This window comes from Gopherus evgoodei, chromosome 7, assembly GCF_007399415.2.
Source record: "Gopherus evgoodei ecotype Sinaloan lineage chromosome 7, rGopEvg1_v1.p, whole genome shotgun sequence".
In the NCBI taxonomy this organism is placed as follows: Eukaryota; Metazoa; Chordata; order Testudines; family Testudinidae; genus Gopherus; species Gopherus evgoodei.
In genome coordinates this window covers 72,607,603-72,623,933 of record NC_044328.1, presented here as the reverse complement: position 1 = coordinate 72,623,933, position 16,331 = coordinate 72,607,603, and the positions used below count along the sequence as shown (strand labels likewise).

The 16,331-nt window shown below is 41.5% G+C and overlaps 1 protein-coding gene across 1 annotated transcript in view; it reads left to right on the top strand.

Annotated features, from left to right (window-relative positions):
* TM9SF3 (transmembrane 9 superfamily member 3) overlaps nt 1–9,681 on the top strand; it is an 85,429-nt gene extending 75,748 nt beyond the window's left edge. Inside the window, exon 15 of the mRNA XM_030568902.1 lies at nt 7,083–9,681. Within this exon, the coding sequence (XP_030424762.1) occupies nt 7,083–7,150 (68 nt within the window). The 3' untranslated portion in view covers nt 7,151–9,681. The remainder of the gene's footprint in view (nt 1–7,082) is intronic.
* Nucleotides 9,682–16,331: the final 6,650 nt, after the last annotated feature.

The window sequence follows — 16,331 nt, the reverse complement described above, 5'->3', positions numbered from 1 at the left end:
GCAAAGGTTATAAAAGGGATATGGCTCCTGACCACCACTTCTTTTTTTTTTTTTTTTTTTTTTTTTGCCACTTAACTGCTTCAAGTGCTTGTAGCAATCTGGCTCACACGAGACCTAAACTCTTCTGTAGTTTTTGGGGTTTTAGGGTAGTTAGGTAAGTCATTTATCTATACTATTCCAAAATGTAAAAAACTTTTAATCCCAAGGCTGCAGCATGCAACAGATCAGGATTAAATCACTGTGGTGCAGCAAGGACACAGTACTAGTAGCTGGTCACCACTATTAGTCATGAGAAAGTACATTACCCAGGTTATCTGTTTGGCCTAGGCCATCATCTCCAGCCATGGCTCTTACAGACAGAACGGAAGACTAGAGCTAACCATGGTAGAGGAGTCGTCACCCTTCCCAGGAACTGTAGTCCAAGACCCAAATAGTTCTGAGGCCATAGGTACAATAGGGCACTTCACTTGACAGGAGGTAACTGAACAGTGCTTGACAGACTTTCTGGTAAGAGGGAGCCACACAGCAACAGCCCCAAATCCCTTGGTGCCAGTAAGCGTTTTATATGTTCTCCGGGGTTCACTCTTTCTGAAGTCAGAAGTTGTGTTCCCAGCACTGGATAAACTAAAGTTCCATCTAAGGCTTTAAAACATTAAAACAAAAAACATTCTTCACACCCAAAAATCATGTAGGCAGAAGGAAAGGCACATTAGGGCCCATGGTCCATCATTTGTCAATGTCTCTGACACAGAGGTATTTTCTAGAAAATCTCTCAGCAGTACCATCTAAAGAAGCAGCTGTGAGCCTTGGGTCTGGTGCTGACATTGCCCCTGTGCTGAGTCCATTCGCTCCACCACCCCACGACAGGACTGTCGTCCAAATGGGGCTGCTCGTCGTGCATCAAGAGGGATGGTTTCCTCCACACTCATCTCTTTAGCAGACTCAAATATCCAGTGAAGGACTCATGGATGGTCTCAGCACCATCTGGGATGGCGCAGAGTGCTCAGTCTAGTAACTCTCAGTATCAGGGGTATCTTGGGAGTGGAGAGAATGCAGAAGAGACCTGTTTTTTCTGGAAAGGAATGAGGAAGCAAATGTTACAAATATTGACAAATAAGCAAAGAATGCGGTGCTCTTTCATACATTTGGTTTCATTGCTTGTTAGATGCTGTTTGAGCAGACCTTTGGATAAGAGTGTAGTAAATCACATGGAAGTTCACTTGGTGAATTTAGTATATTCACCTGTTGGCTTTTTTAGTTCTTTCCCTCACATGTTTTTGAAAGTGCAAATTGGTTCTTTCCCATTTTTGCACAATATGACTGGCTTTATTCGTGCAAGCCTACAGTCTTGTTTTACAATTCCCTACATATGCAAATATTTCTTTGCTCCTAGTGGGAGTACTTGCATGTGGGTTACCGATGTCCATAAGGATTTGCAGGCTCAGGGCACAAATAGATTCAATATCCACCACTTATGCTTCATGCATATATTTTCTTCTCTTTAGAAGAGCCAAGAAGGTAATCTCATGACATTTACAAGGAAAAAGAAATGTGGGCTACTCTAAATTAAGTGCTTTCCCGGCTCAATTCTCATCTTTCCTCTTGAAGTCTTTGGCACATTACAAGGTTCCCCCACTGTTCTGGCAGTCTCTCAGCTATTTTTCCTTTAGCAGGCTTTTATATACCTTTCAGCTCTAATTTTTTTTTTTTCTTCCAAGTGTTCAGCCTGGTACTGATTAAAATGTCTAATGTCAGGAACTGTGTGTGTCCATCGGTTTTTGTAATTAAAATGTTTTAAAAGAAAATGGAAAGGGAAAATCTTTGCTTTCTTGTTACTGTGAAAAAGTATTTGAAACAGTAAGGAGAGATCTAGGTTTTTACTACCCAAATATTTCTTCAAAATCAGACAGCAATCCATTTTGTGCATTAAATTCATATCCAGCACAGCTAACAAAGTGTGTTTAAAAAAGTGTGCACTGTGCATGCTTTTTACTGCTAATCTATTATGAAACAATGCATGGAGGGACGATGCTCATGCACGTGGCTATCTGTAGGATCATGCAATTGAATGCTGTTGGAATCAATTAACCTGAACTTGCCTGCTTTGGCGTCCCTGTACATTTAGGTCACCCGATCATAAATCTCCCGACTGTGTTTAGCTAACTCAAATTTCACACACTTTGAGGTACTTTGATGACTGGAGAACACTGCTCCCTATAGAGCATGAGCGCTTTGAAAATGGCCGTGGGGAGTTCCCTAGAACTTCCAGACCTTTGATCTTAATGCAGGAGATAGATAAAACTTTAAAAATCCCCATCTCTTTACATAGCATAGGGAGGCGCTCATCTGATCTGGGTAGCCATTCTTCATGCCCTCGTGGCTTACTAACTTCATATTGTCCTTGCTTAATTCAGTTGCATATATGGTGCACTTGACAGTGGCACGTTCAGATAAATAATTATATTGTTTACTCCCTTCCTTGGAGTTTCTTAACTCCTGTGTATACAAAATCACAACTCTGATTTGCATTAGAAGTTTTGTGGTATTAGGAACACAGAATCATGAAGATTAGGGTTGGAAGAGACCTCAGGAGGTCATCTAGTCCAACCCCCTTCTCAAAGCAACAGTGAGGAAACTGTTTCTTTTATGATTCAGGGGTTCCTGATTATTTGGATCCTTTGAGTTTTGCTTTACATGCTTATGAAAGTTTATGGTTCTGATGAGGTGGACTGTTTACAGTTACTCCATATAAACAAGTATTGGCTAACAGGATATCTGTGAGGAAAGTCCCTTGAAAACCCCCCTAGCCAAAATACAATTTTTCTTACTTGATGGGTTATGCCTGTAAGTAAAATTCTTACTCAAAAGTTACAAATAATAGTCTTTATACCTGGGTCTGGGTTCCAAGTAGAGAGTGTCAGGAACTCCTGTATTGCCAGTATTCTAAGCCAGGAGTTCTCAACCTTTTTCTTTCCGAGGCCCCCCCAACATGCTATAAAAACTATGGGGCCCAGTGGGGGCAGGGGGCTCTTGACTTTAACCACTGGGTAGGGAGAAGGGGGAACTGGGGCTTCTGTTCTGCAGGGGATTGGGTGTGTGGCGCTCAAGGCTTCTGCCCCGCAGGGGTGCTGGGGCTCAGGGCTTTAGACCTGCGGGAGCACCAGAGCTGAGAGCTTTAGCCCCATGGCTTCACACTCAGCTTTAGTCCCGGGAACGGGAGGGGTCACCGGGGATTGGGGCTTTAGCCCCAGAGGGAGTACTAGGGCTCCGGACTCCCTGCGGCTCTGATCCTGGTTTCAGTCCCAGGAGGCTGGCGCTAGACCTCAGGTCTTCAACCTCATGGCTGCTTTTCTAGTTTCAGCCCCGTGGGGGCACTGAACCTTGGGGCTCCCTGTGGTTCTACTCTAGATTTTAGCTGCATGCTTCAGACACAGGGCCCTGTGGGCCCTGAAACCAGCTTAAGGCCCCTCTAGGAGGCCACGGATCCCTGGTTGAGAACTGCTGTTCTATAGCAGATACCCTCACCTGGGGTAGCACACACTCTGTTCATTTCCTTCCTTGGCTAACACAGTGACATTCTATGCTACTGCATTGTCCACAACTTGAGCTAAGTATCAGAGGGGTTGCTGTGTTAGTCTGGATCTGTAAAAGCAGCAAAGAATCCTGTGGCACCTTATAGACTAACAGACGTTTTGGAGCATGAGCTTTCGTGGGTGGGTGCGGCATCTGAAGAAGTGGGTATTCACCCACGAAAGCTCATGCTCCAAAACGTCTGTTAGTCTATAAGGTGCCACAGGATTCTTTGCAACTTTAGCTAACACTTTCTAGTTGTTAGCTGAGGAATGGTATCTCTTCCTTTTTGCCTTGCAAGGCCAACTTGTATTTAAATAAGTAGCTTAGTGAGCAGCATTAGTCTTAGTTTCTCGTGCTGTTTATACAATGTCTGCGAAGCGGCCTGGGGGCTTCACGCCATACTTTGGATGCAGTCATAAATTGTCCCTCATGGATATGACTACTGCCCAAGATTAAGGGTAGGCCATGACTTGTTTCTGTGGCTGAGATCAGTGGCCTGATGTCTCCTCCAAACTGCCAGGACCTAACTTGAACGTTTTAAGGGTCTGTTGGCCTCCCAAGCTTCTGTAGTGTCTGACATCACTATGCTCCAGAGGACCTCAAAGCACAAGTGTCAAAATGCTTCAGAGTAGCTCGGCTTAAATGGAATTTAAACTGTTGACATTGTCTGCTTTGGTGCAGGCAGAAAGTTACAAATCTTTCAGCAGTAGTTCAGCACCTTTAGAGTGGGCAGCTATTGCCGGCAAGGCTGGAAGGCAAGGTTTTGACATGCTCAAGGAATTCTGAAAACATCCCTGATGTTTGACTAAGTTCAACACAGACTATTAGAGAAGACCACTAAACTAGCCTGGCCACATCTAGTTCTTCCAAGTCTTTCCAAGTCATCAAGCAGTCTACTCCAACCCCAGTAGTACTGACTGAATTCATTTAATCCTATTGCCTTGGCCAAGTCATTAACACGTACGCCATATCTGCTAGCTAGATAAGGCACAGTCATGATGCCGAACCTGCTTAGAATATCATATGCTGATACTTAAGCCCCTTGCTCTTGATGCGCTCCTTTCTGAACCATTAGCTAGCTTGGTACTGATGGCCTGATCTAACTCAGATACATCTGGCATATCTTTTGGTTTCACAGTCATAGCTTGCTATTTGAGGCTAATGGGAGTACTTGCTTAGTAGCCTGGAAGATCCAAAGGACTCCTCAGTCCTTATGAGTTTATAGGAAGTCTGAAGAGAGCCCGAAGATTTTTCTGCGCTTTGAAACATCCCATCCTGCCAGTAGCTTGGTTGTGCCTGTGCGTTCATTCCTTAACTGGTTGTTGAAGGATATATATCAGGAATTTCAAAAGGGCTGAGCACAATTACTTTGCACCAAAGAATATTACAACTTACTTCCTCCCACTTCCCCCTCCCCCCACCTCCCTGAAAACTTATTGGTAGAGATGGCTGTGCATGTGAGTAAGATCTCTGGTTCAGCTCTTCTGGATCATAATTCTAAGCACGAAGGTGCTCTTTGGATCTTTCTGCCACTGCCACCATGATGCTGGAGTCACCCTAGTTCATACTGAAATACCTACATTCTTAGCTTGTACCCATGAGCTAAAAGGAGTATATGAATGCCACATCTCAGACCAAAGCCTGTTTTCTCCTTTGGAGAGTTTTATGATATGTCTGTGTTTGAGCTGGGAGGTGTGATTCTCAGGCTATGTAGACATGCCATGCTAATTGTGCTTGAGCTGACACTCCAACTACAGCAGTGATGGACACCTTTCTTCACTATTCCTTGGAGAAAGGCCTCCATATGTACCTTTCGTCCTCCCCCATCCAAAAGTTCTGACATGTCTCAGGAGCGACAAATACTCAATCATCTTAAAAGCCCCGTTTTGGTCAAGACGCATCTTATTCTTGATCCCTTTCAAAGTTGGCAGTGTTTAAGATTTAGTTTCCTTTTATGTGGCACTCTTAATTAAGCTTTAATCAACCAGCATGACGCTATTTTTTTTGGTTTACCTTTGTTTTATCCTGTGACCCATCATTGTAGTATCTGAGCACTTTCCATATGAAGTGTCTAGTGGAATTCATGGAGTCTCTGGTGCGTCTCCCTTTTTGAAGTAGAAATTCTGCTTTGATAGGGTTTTTGTTCTGATTTGATTTCTCCTTTGGTTTGGCTAGTAGAAGTGGGTATCAGTGAATGCCATTCTTATGGTAGAAAGGCTTTTCCAAAGTGGAAAGTTTTTTTGCAGGATTTCTCTAAAGATGTTCAGGCTCTGGAATCACCTGTTCTTTTCTGGAAGTTTTGTTCATATCTGGATCTCCTTTTCAAGTGCTTTGGACCCCCTTTATCTCAGATGCTTCATCCTGGGCTTTAATCTGTGTTGTCGCAGAAGAGCACCACTGTGAGTTTTCCTTGTATAACCTATTCTGGAAAGAACATCTTAATAAACTTGGGCTTTTATCGGTGGTGGTTACAGCCCTTAGATTGTCACCCAACTTTTGGTTTCATTTCACACCATAGAGTGGGTCAGACTGGCTGAGTAACTGCAGTTCTCTTGATTCTTACCAGGTTTGCACCTTGAGTGTCACGTTAGCTTATCGTCACAGATTGGCATCCACAGTAACATTCAGTTTGTTCCTGTTTGGGAGGTATGCAGTTAGGGTGACCAGATGTCCCGATTTTATAGGGGCAGTCCTGATTTTTGGGTCATTCTTATATAGTCTCCTATTACCCCCCATCCCTGTCCCGATTTTTCACATTTGCTGTCTGGTCACCCTATATGCAGTACAGTCATGTAGCACTCTCTATGCTACTGCTTACTCAGCCTTGTGTATCCATCTTAAATTCTAGGTTTAGCCTACTGGAGTTGCAGAACCTGCTTCTGGAATGAGTTCTTGCTCTCTTGCCATCTGAGTGTCTATTTTGTTAGGAGGCCCTTTATTACTGCGATGTATTGTTCAATCCGAAACTGTTTCCATCCTCAAACATCTAATGTCCTGTTCCTTTATTACTGCTGGGGTCCAAGCATACTCGCCTCATGACTCTTACTAATTTGAAAACTGCAGGTTGCAATTTCCTTTTAACAACTTATTGCTATTCATTTCGATCTCGTGGTGAGAAAAAGAACATTCACTTTCAGAAAGTATGTAGCTTATAATAAAACCCACCTACCCCAGAGATTTGGGAATGTTTTGCTTTCCATCCTTTGCTTGGAGAAAAGGACCTGGTTATTAGAAGCAGTAGGGGGCACTGCTATATTATCAGGGCAAGGGAGCATAGTCTTCTGGGCAGATGGTTTAATGGATTTAGATCTTTAGAGCTATGGGAGTGCTTGCCAGTTATTCACTGGGAGCATGGATAATTGTATACAGTTAGAGAACAAGTATCCTCAGGTCAGTAATTGTCTTTTTTTCAGAATGAATGGCTTAAATGACTAAGAACAGTGTATTTGTTTTATGTTAATAGTTATTAGGTGATCTCTAAAATATACATTTTGTTTTTTGTTTTGCAGGAGCGATTGGTTACATGGGAACAAGTGCCTTTGTTCGTAAAATCTACACTAATGTGAAAATTGACTAAGGAAATAAGAAAACTGAACTATGGATCAGTTACTGTTTTCAATGGGGGATGAACTTGCACAACAAAAAGCGCAAGAAGAGAGTTGGGTTTTAACACTGGGCCTCGTGTGGGTCTGCATTTTGTGGATGGCTTAAAGTAACATCTATTTTCATTGATCCTAGATTCTTACTGACTGCTTTCTCCAACTGTTCACAGCAAATGCTTGGATTATATGCAGTAGGCATTACTACAGTACATGGCTAATCTTCCCAAAAAAAACCTAGCTCATTAAAGATGAATAGGCTAGCTCTCTTCAGTGAAGAGGACAAACAGTTTATTTCAAGAATTTGTTCCATTCAATAAAAAGAGGCAAATTTGGCTGCTGAAACTGCTTGATTAGTAGTCTTCCTGGTACTTCACATTTCTAAATTATCTAAAAATGCTGTTTCAGAAAGATTACTTTTCTGGTTTTCACTGCCATTGTCAGGATAGAAGTATGTTTCGTATTTTGACTCTGGGTGCTTCTTTTCGTTCATTTGCAGTATCAGCTATCCCTACACCTATTTGTCTAAAAAAAATAATTTTAAAAATATATTAAACTCACCTGCATGTAATATATCAGCAGTCACTCTAGTTGGACCAACTTCCCGTTTATTTATCTTTAAAGTAATATCCAGCTACATCTTGAAACCATCCAAAGAAGATACAATCTGAAGACAGTGCAATTTACTGTACAGTTAGAAAGCAAAATGTTAAATGAAGAGGATGCTGTTTGTTTTTATTAAACGTTTTGAGGTCTAGATTAAAACAAAACCAGCGTTTTAACTGAATGTCTAAAATGATTCTCCTTTTTTTCCAAAGTTAGTATTTTTTTTGGTTTGGGTTTGAATGAAGGCTTTCCTTAAGACATTATAAAGTGGTAATAAGTGTATATAACATTAAATAATGTAACTTAGGTGTAGATCCCAAATGTATTTGGATGTACAGATTTACTACAGAGTACTTTTTTCTGATGATTTGGTGTACAAATGTGTGAATTTGGGTGGCTTTTTACATCTTGCCTGCCATTGCATGAAACTTTGGGGTTTCCTCACAATGTGTGTATGTCCTCCTTTCTGGTCTGTTTCCTTTCTGAAGCTCTTACAGGAGTTAACATTTGTAATTTAGAACATTTTAATTTTTGTTTAATCCTATCTGGACACTTATGTAACATCTAAAGCACGGTTGCTTTAGAATGTTCAGAAAACTAAAATAAACTTTTCAGACAAAAATGTTCTGATTGTGAAAATAGATGAATTTGCAGTTGAAAATGTTTGTTTAAAAAGGCAAGGCTATTGAATGCCATTTTCTGTATACAGTATTACTGTGCTTTTCAAATATCGAAAACCCACGCTTCAAAGCCTAAGAGAGTTTGCCTACATCCAGGCTACACAGTACAGTTCCAAAGATGGCCAGCTGAGAGAGATCCTTTTTGACTGAAATGTTTATGGGGAAATCTGTTGATCCAACTAGTATACTGGGGCAAAGAAATGAGAGGAGCACTAATATAAACAGGCAAATAAAGGTTAAGATTTTCTAAGACGATTGAGTATTAATTGTGTAGTATTCTTGGCTAGAAGGATTCGTCATTTGTTTTCATGAGAGATTTAAAGGCCACTCAGCTTGGGATTTTGGCACATGCCAAATAGGGATGGCTTTTATAAGACAGTCTGTTTGGAACATAACATCTGCCTCAGAAAATGCAACTTGTTGAATTAAAAAGAAAAAGGACAGTGACCCTATGCAAATGGTATTTGTATTAATTATTATCCCTAAATTGTGTATTTGCAAAACATACCATTTTTGAGCTGAGGGATGAAATACCATTCCACCCTTGAAGAGGGGAGAACTGAACTCATAGGAAGTATTTATTACAAGGTACGTTTCCAGAAAATTGTGCATCCTGTGTATATTTTATGTAAAGTATGTGAGCTTTAAATGACTGGAACAAGATAATTCCACTGAATAGGGAAAATGCAGCCAAATCCAGAGATACGAAAGGGGTTATATCCTACATATTCTGTTGAAATTTTATCCGTATAGATCTATAAAAATCTCTACACACACGCTGGTTTTCTTGGCCAATGTTAACTGATCTTTGCAGGAAAAGGGAAGTGGCATTTAAAATAAGTGTATAGTTGTAGCAATATTTTGCTGTTTGACATAAGATAGTTGTAGTTTAAAAGCACATAGACTGACTGAAGGGGAGCATAAACTTGGTCAGCAATTATTTTGCCTTAACAAAATGACTTTCACAAAATGTAGTCTTTAAACAAAAATGTTTTTTGTACTTGTTCCCTCCAGTGACTTTCCTAACCCTCTTCTGTTGAATGTTCTTCTGAATGTAAAGTGAAAATCAGTTATCAAACACAATAAATACATTGTGCCCCTCTGTGGTACAAGATTTGGAAAGGGATTATTAATAAATAATGGGTCTGTATCACTGTATTTAGGGTACTGGGATATGATTAGTCTATCAGAAATGTCATAAATCATTTTTGAATTTCATTTAATTGGTTGTCTTGTAGTTGGATTTTTTTTTAATGCTACAGAACTGCATGCTGCATATTTCCTTTCTCCATCCTCTGGCATTATTACCTTCAGAAAATCCAGATAGCACACTATACTTTTTAAATTGACATTGAAAAGATACAAACCATGATTTCATTTCTGCAGGTATGTTCCTCTGGAGAAATACTCTACGGTTTAAATAATTGACATTTTTACACTTCTATCCTAGTGCAGGAATAGGTGTTTTCTGCTTCTGAAGGATTGTGAAGTGTGACTGCTTTGTTATTTTGAACTGCTTGTCCTTGTCATGGTTGCTGTTCGAGCAGAGCTTAGTTATTAGCTCAAGTTACTGTGGATACCACGTTAACCATCTCGGGTAATAGGATGCGGAAGCTCTTGGCTTAGGCAACATAGCCCTTCCTCTGTTGTGGGTGAAATAAAGATGTTACGCCTAATACTTCTCCTACCATTGCCTCTTGTCAGTTCTTGAATTGGCTTTAAAGCCATCTGTTAGGAACTCTTCAGTTTGGCTCTTCCAGATGACTTTTGCTGAATTTACTAAATGGTGATGTATAGCAATAGCCCATCTCAGCCAAATGTGTTGGATAAATTCAACAGTGAATGTTTTGAATTTAGGAAGGATGTGAATAGAATGCAGCTGTAGTACTTACTTCAGGAAAAAGGAGCATGCTACGTTAGAGATTTAAGTTGTTTATTTTGTAATCATTTTTATTGGACTTTTGACATCTGGTTGCATAGGAGCATCAGTGTAACTTAAAAGGCAGTTATAGTTGCAAAAGTGACTAGATAAAATTGATTGTGCGTGACTGAAAACTCGCTGTCTCTGTTCAGAGGAATCTATTCATTTTAGTGGCAAATTTAGATTTTACTATTATCAGCACTGCGGAGTCAACAGTAATGAGTTGGAATTTATTCTGGTTCTGTCAACAGTAAATTCTAGTTGCACGACCCATTCAGTTACATATATGCAGTTCTACTGAAGGACATGGAACTAAGGACAGAATTTGGTCTGCTGAAACTTAGTGGTAATGATGTATAAACTAAAAAGAATCCAGTCTGACTTTCAGATTTAAGGACTACAGCTGGAGGCAACTCATGTAAATTGAGTGTGTTTGAGCTAGACTCAAGTGTACATGCTGAAATTTCTTAAATTCCTATCAGCATTGTCTCTGGTCCAGACCTGTATAATAGTCAAGGATCTGATAGCTGGACCCCATTTTGTCATTGTTTTTGCTAAACCTGCTGCAGCGGGACTCCCACCATTACTATAATCACTTCAGCTGAATCGGAAAGGGCTCCCAAGTGAATCAGATTTCCCGATTATTCCCAAACATGGACAAGACTTGAGGCACAAATGTAATGCCGTTTGTTGTTCTTTTAGACTAGAACTGGACTTGAGAATGCAAAACTCTGTGCTGATGCCTTTCCATCCTTCAGGAGCAGCTCTTCAGTTCTTTCATCTTTCCCAACGTGGGAGTTCCAAAGTGTCTTTTTGGAATAGAAATGATTTCCTTCCAGAGAAAAATGCATGCAGTTAGAAAGCTAGGTAACTTTTTTCTCTGGGAGATGCATTTAAATCCTAGAATTAATGCTAACGTTTCGTTGTCATACGTTTGGGAGTTACCTAGCGAATGGGTTTTCAACCTGGAGGTGATAATCTGCTCTTTTTTCATGGCTAGGTAGAAGTGATCCTGAAACTTTTTTCTGTTGCAACCTTGGAGTCATGGTATAGCAAAAGAAAACCAAATGGCCCAGACCAATGGCTTTCAACTTGTCATCCACGGACCCCTGGGAGTCCACAGACCATGTCTAAGATTTCCAGAGGAAATCTCCATTTGAAATTTTTTAGGGGTCTGCAAATGAAAAAAGGTCAAACCACTGGTCTATACAATTGCAACTCTTACAGTATCTTGTAAAGTGACATTAGTGAGTTCTAATGCATGAAGAAAATCTAAATAATTTGGGGGGAGGACCAAAAAAGGGTGTGCTCATTTGTTTGTTTTGGGAGAGGCTAGTCCTATATGTTGAATTGCCTATGTTTGAAGAGAAACTGATGATGGTGAACTCATGTTTAGGCTTTCTAAAGGTCTATTTTCAAGGCTTTTCCATTTCATTCTCATCAGTATACTGATAAAGAGTATAAGAATTGCAAAAGATTCTTACAGAGGAAAGGTTGATACAAAACACAAGGGGAAAATTGTTACTTGCTGGTATATTCATCTTATAAGCACTTGTGGTCTGTGGAAACTGTAGCTTGCTAACCAGCAGTACTATCAAGGCAAGGCCATGTATTGGGTACTTGCTGAAGTTCTATGCGTTGTAACGTAAGTTTTTTTTTTTAAATAATTAAATTTAACCCCCCAGATACTTTCTTTTTATTCTAGACAGAAGATTCATAAGAGTATACAAGAGTTAATGTGAAATGTTCAAAAAGCAACTTCTATCTAAGGCTCCTTTGCATGAGTACACGTAACATGTGCTGTGTTTTTATAATAGCAGATTAATATAGAAGTAGAATATTGCTTACATTTTACAGAAGAACTTGTTTTTCCACCTTTTGTAGCACAGGTTAGAGCATGTTCCTGTTGTGATTAACTTGTTTGTTCATTACAACATGGCACTATCAGGTAAAATTGATCATTTTGTTAAAAAGGTTGACAATGGCCAAGAACAAGCTGAAGTGCTTTACTGAATAAGGATGGTTTGCTAAATTCAACCCCAAAAATAGAAGGGTGAACAAACTTGGAAAATTTTAAATATTTTTACAAAAATACTTTTTACTAAAAAATTATTAAATGGAAGTTTGATCTGCACTGCAGGAATCTGTCACATTGAGGCCAATAAACTTTGAAAAAATCCTTGTAATGGAGACATTAGAAAGACCCCTTGTAGCTTTTTTAACTTCTTTCTGTGTAAGTGAGGAAACTTCACAGGTGAGGAAGTTATTCAATGCGTACAAGTGAAAAGTTTTATAAATGGAGGCAATATACTTTATGCCACAAGCCGGTTTAGCCAACAGTTGATAAATGTTAGGATACTGAAGATTTACATCCTTTGAATTGGAGAATTTCTCAAATCTTATTTGTATTTCAGCCCATAAACCTAACAAAAAAATTTGCTCTGATCAAGTAGGGATGCTTTTTACAGCAGTAGGTCTTGTTGGAAAAAGGCTGGCTAATGAAACAATAAATTTCTTTCTGGCAGAAGGATTTGAAGATGTACAGTGGCCAAGTTTTGGTAGAGCTTTGTAGAAGGTTGTTCTGAAAGTCCAGAGTGGTAATTGGTCTTCTACCTGGTATGCAGAGGTGTCTACATCTAAAGTCACTTATTGCTGAGAATAATTCCAAGCATTAGGATCAGAGAATATCGGGAAATATTTAATTTCCTTAAAGGGAAGTTATTGTATGCAATCTGTTGTACTTTCATTTTCTCAAGGTTTTTCTTTTATCTGTAAATTTCCAATGCCTGTAATGTACCAGGGCAATAGAATCATAGTCTTAAAAAGAACCTCAAGGCTCAACAATAGCTAAAGAATGGCTTCTGTTGGCCTAGTTAGGAGGAGGGAAGGCTCCCTTTTTGCATCATCTGGGGTGTCTGCTGCTTAGGAATCACAAGCATCTTGGTTTAACTATCACTTTAATTTGCTAGGAAAGTGGTGTGGTGTATACATTGCTGCAAGCTGCTATCCTAGTGTGTGCTGTAGCAATGTGCCCTCAGATGTAGTGCAACAATGGAATGGAAACTCTATTTGTTTCCCTCTTGTGTCTCGCCAGCAGTTAGCAGGTGAACTAATTAGCATTGTCCCTGCTTTATTTGGAGGTCAAATCAAAAGGAGGTCTAGTGCTTTTACCAAAGCAGGAACACCTTCAAGCCTAAGAACTGGAGAAAATTCTATGTCAAATAACTCTGTTTTCTAATACAATCATTCAGTGGTACGGGGATGCGGTTAGGAACCTTAAATTCAGTATTTAGACTCCGTAAAAGCTTTTTAAACAGTTGTAATTACAACCTTTTTTCATTAGCCGAAAACGGTTTGTAGTTGAGCTTTACCTAAGGGTATGGCTACACTTACATTTGTGCAGCGCTGGGAGTTACAGCTGTGTTCATACAGCTATGTAGGGACAGCGCTGCAGTGTGGCCACACTGACAGCTACCAGCGCTGCAGTGCGGCCACATTTGCAGCATTTGCAGCGCTGTTGGGAGTGGTGCATTGTGGGCAGCTATCCCACAGAGCACCTCGTCCCATTTTGGCGCTGTGGATTGTGGGAAGGGGACGGAAGGGTGCGGGTCATTCCGCTTCCTGTCCCAACGCCCCGTGGTGCATCGCTACACATCTCAGCAGTGTGGCACCATTGTGAGTCTGCAGCGCGATTTCTGTTAGAAATGGAGCCCGAGCGGCTGAGTACCTTGCTGATGAACGTTGCCAGCACATCACGTTTGGCAGTTGAGCTATTCCTTCAGCTCCAAAGTGACAATGAGGAGTCAGACGATGATATTGATTCGCCTGACGCGCAAGACACTAAATTGCTTGTGGCAGTAACAGACGTGCTCAGCACCGTGGAACGCCGCCTTTGAGCTCGGGAAACAAGCACTGAGTGGTGGCATCACATCGTCCTGCAAGTCTGGGATGACGAGCAGTGGCTGCAGAACTTTCGGATGAGAAAAGTCTCTTTCATGGGACTGTGTGAGGAGCTCGCCCCCACCCTGCGGCGCAAGGACACGAGATTGAGAGCTGCCCTGTCAGTGGAAAAGCGGATGGCTATTGCAATCTGGAAGATGGCAACTCCAGACAGCTACTGATCGGTCACGAACCAGTTTGGAGTGGGAAAGTTGACCATTGGAATAGTGTTGATGCAAGTTTGCAGGGCCATTAATCGCATCCTGCTAAAAAGAACCGTGACTCTGGGGAACGTGCAGGACATTGTGGATGGCTTTGCACAAATGGGTTTCCCTAACTGTGGAGGGGCGATAGATGGGATGCATATTCCTATTCTGGCACCACCCCACCTGGCATCCGAGTACATTAATCGGAAGGAGTATTTCTCTATGGTTCTCCAAGTGCTTGTGGATCACCGTGGGCATTTCACTGACATTTACACAGGATGGCCTGGAAAGATGCATGATGCACGCATCTTTTGGAACAGTGCCCTGTTCAGGAAGCTGCAGGCTGGGACTTTTTTCCCAGACTGCAAGATCACAGTAGGGGATGTCGAAATGCCCATTGTGATCCTTGGAGATCCCGCTTACCCCTTAATGCCATGGCTCATGAAATTATATACAGGGAAGCTTGACAGGAGCAAGGACCGGTTCAACTACAGGCTGAGCCAGTGCAGAATGACTGTGGAGTGTGCTTTCGGCCGTTTAAAGGGATGCTGGAGGTGTCTTTATGGGAAGCTAGACTTGGGGGAAAGAAGCATCCCTGCGGTTATATCCGCGTGCTGTACCCTCCATAATATTTGTGAAGGGAAGGGTGAAACACTCAGTGAGGAATGGACCTCCGAGGTTCAATGCCTAGAGGCTGAATTTGCACAGCCAGAGAGCAGGGCTACTAGAGAGGCCCAGCACAGGGCTTCCAGGATTTAGGGATGCCTTAAGGGAGCAATTTGAGGCTGAAAGCCAACAGTAATGTATGGTGCCTTGCACGGGTGTGAAGTGCAGTGGTTACAATGATTTGCAGTGCCTGTTTTTCCCTTGGGGTACAGTATTTTTCACTTTCTGCAATAATAAAAACTTTTTAAAAGCCAAGAAATCATTTATTCAAAATACAGTACATAAAAGGGCAGGGGGGTAGGGTGCTGAACTGTACATTCAGAGGTTTGAATATGTCCTGCCTGGATTGCTGTGCAATGCCTGCTGCACTTCAGGATGAAAATGCTGCATGGTGATGAGGGTTGAGTTCAGAGGGTAAGGGTCGTAGTTCTCAGGGCTGGTAGGTGAATGTACAGGTGTTGGGGGTAGCTGGTGGTGGTAAGAACCAGGCTGCTGGAGAAAGGGGTTTTGAGCAAACACTGGGGCACAAGGGAGAGAGCTTTGGGGGTGCAGGGGGGTTAGCATGGTACTGATCTGCCTGCATGGCTACGAGAGACTGCATACAGTCCGTTTGGCGCGCCAGGAGGCTTATCAGCTGCTTTGTGCTTTTCTTGGTAGCCAATTCCTTTCTCCTGCTTTGTGTTTCCCTCCACTGATGCATTTTCTCTCTCCAGTCCTGCAGCCTCTTATTCTCTCTGGCGTACTGATTCATAACTGCTTTCACCAAATCTTCTTTGCTTTTCCTTGGTTTACGCCTCAAGTTCTGTAGTCTTTCAGCAGGCTGTGATAGGGCCAGAGGATTCAAGGACACTTAAAAAAAACAGAAATAGAAATATTTAATACAGAGGCTGCATTGTTTATAATCACCGTGAAGGAGTTTGTAGACTATTTGTAGCATCATTTACACATAGCAAACATAGCACAGAGGCCACAGCAGCGAAGACATGGTGAGTAATGGGGTGAGTGTTTCTGCCGCGACTCACCTGGGAAGGGGAGCTGCTTGAGTCAGGGCTCACTGGGGTTTCTATGCATTGGGGAGAGCAGAGAGCAGCTGGGGGGGACCTGCACTGAACACTATCCCTACATTTTCAACAGGATTTTC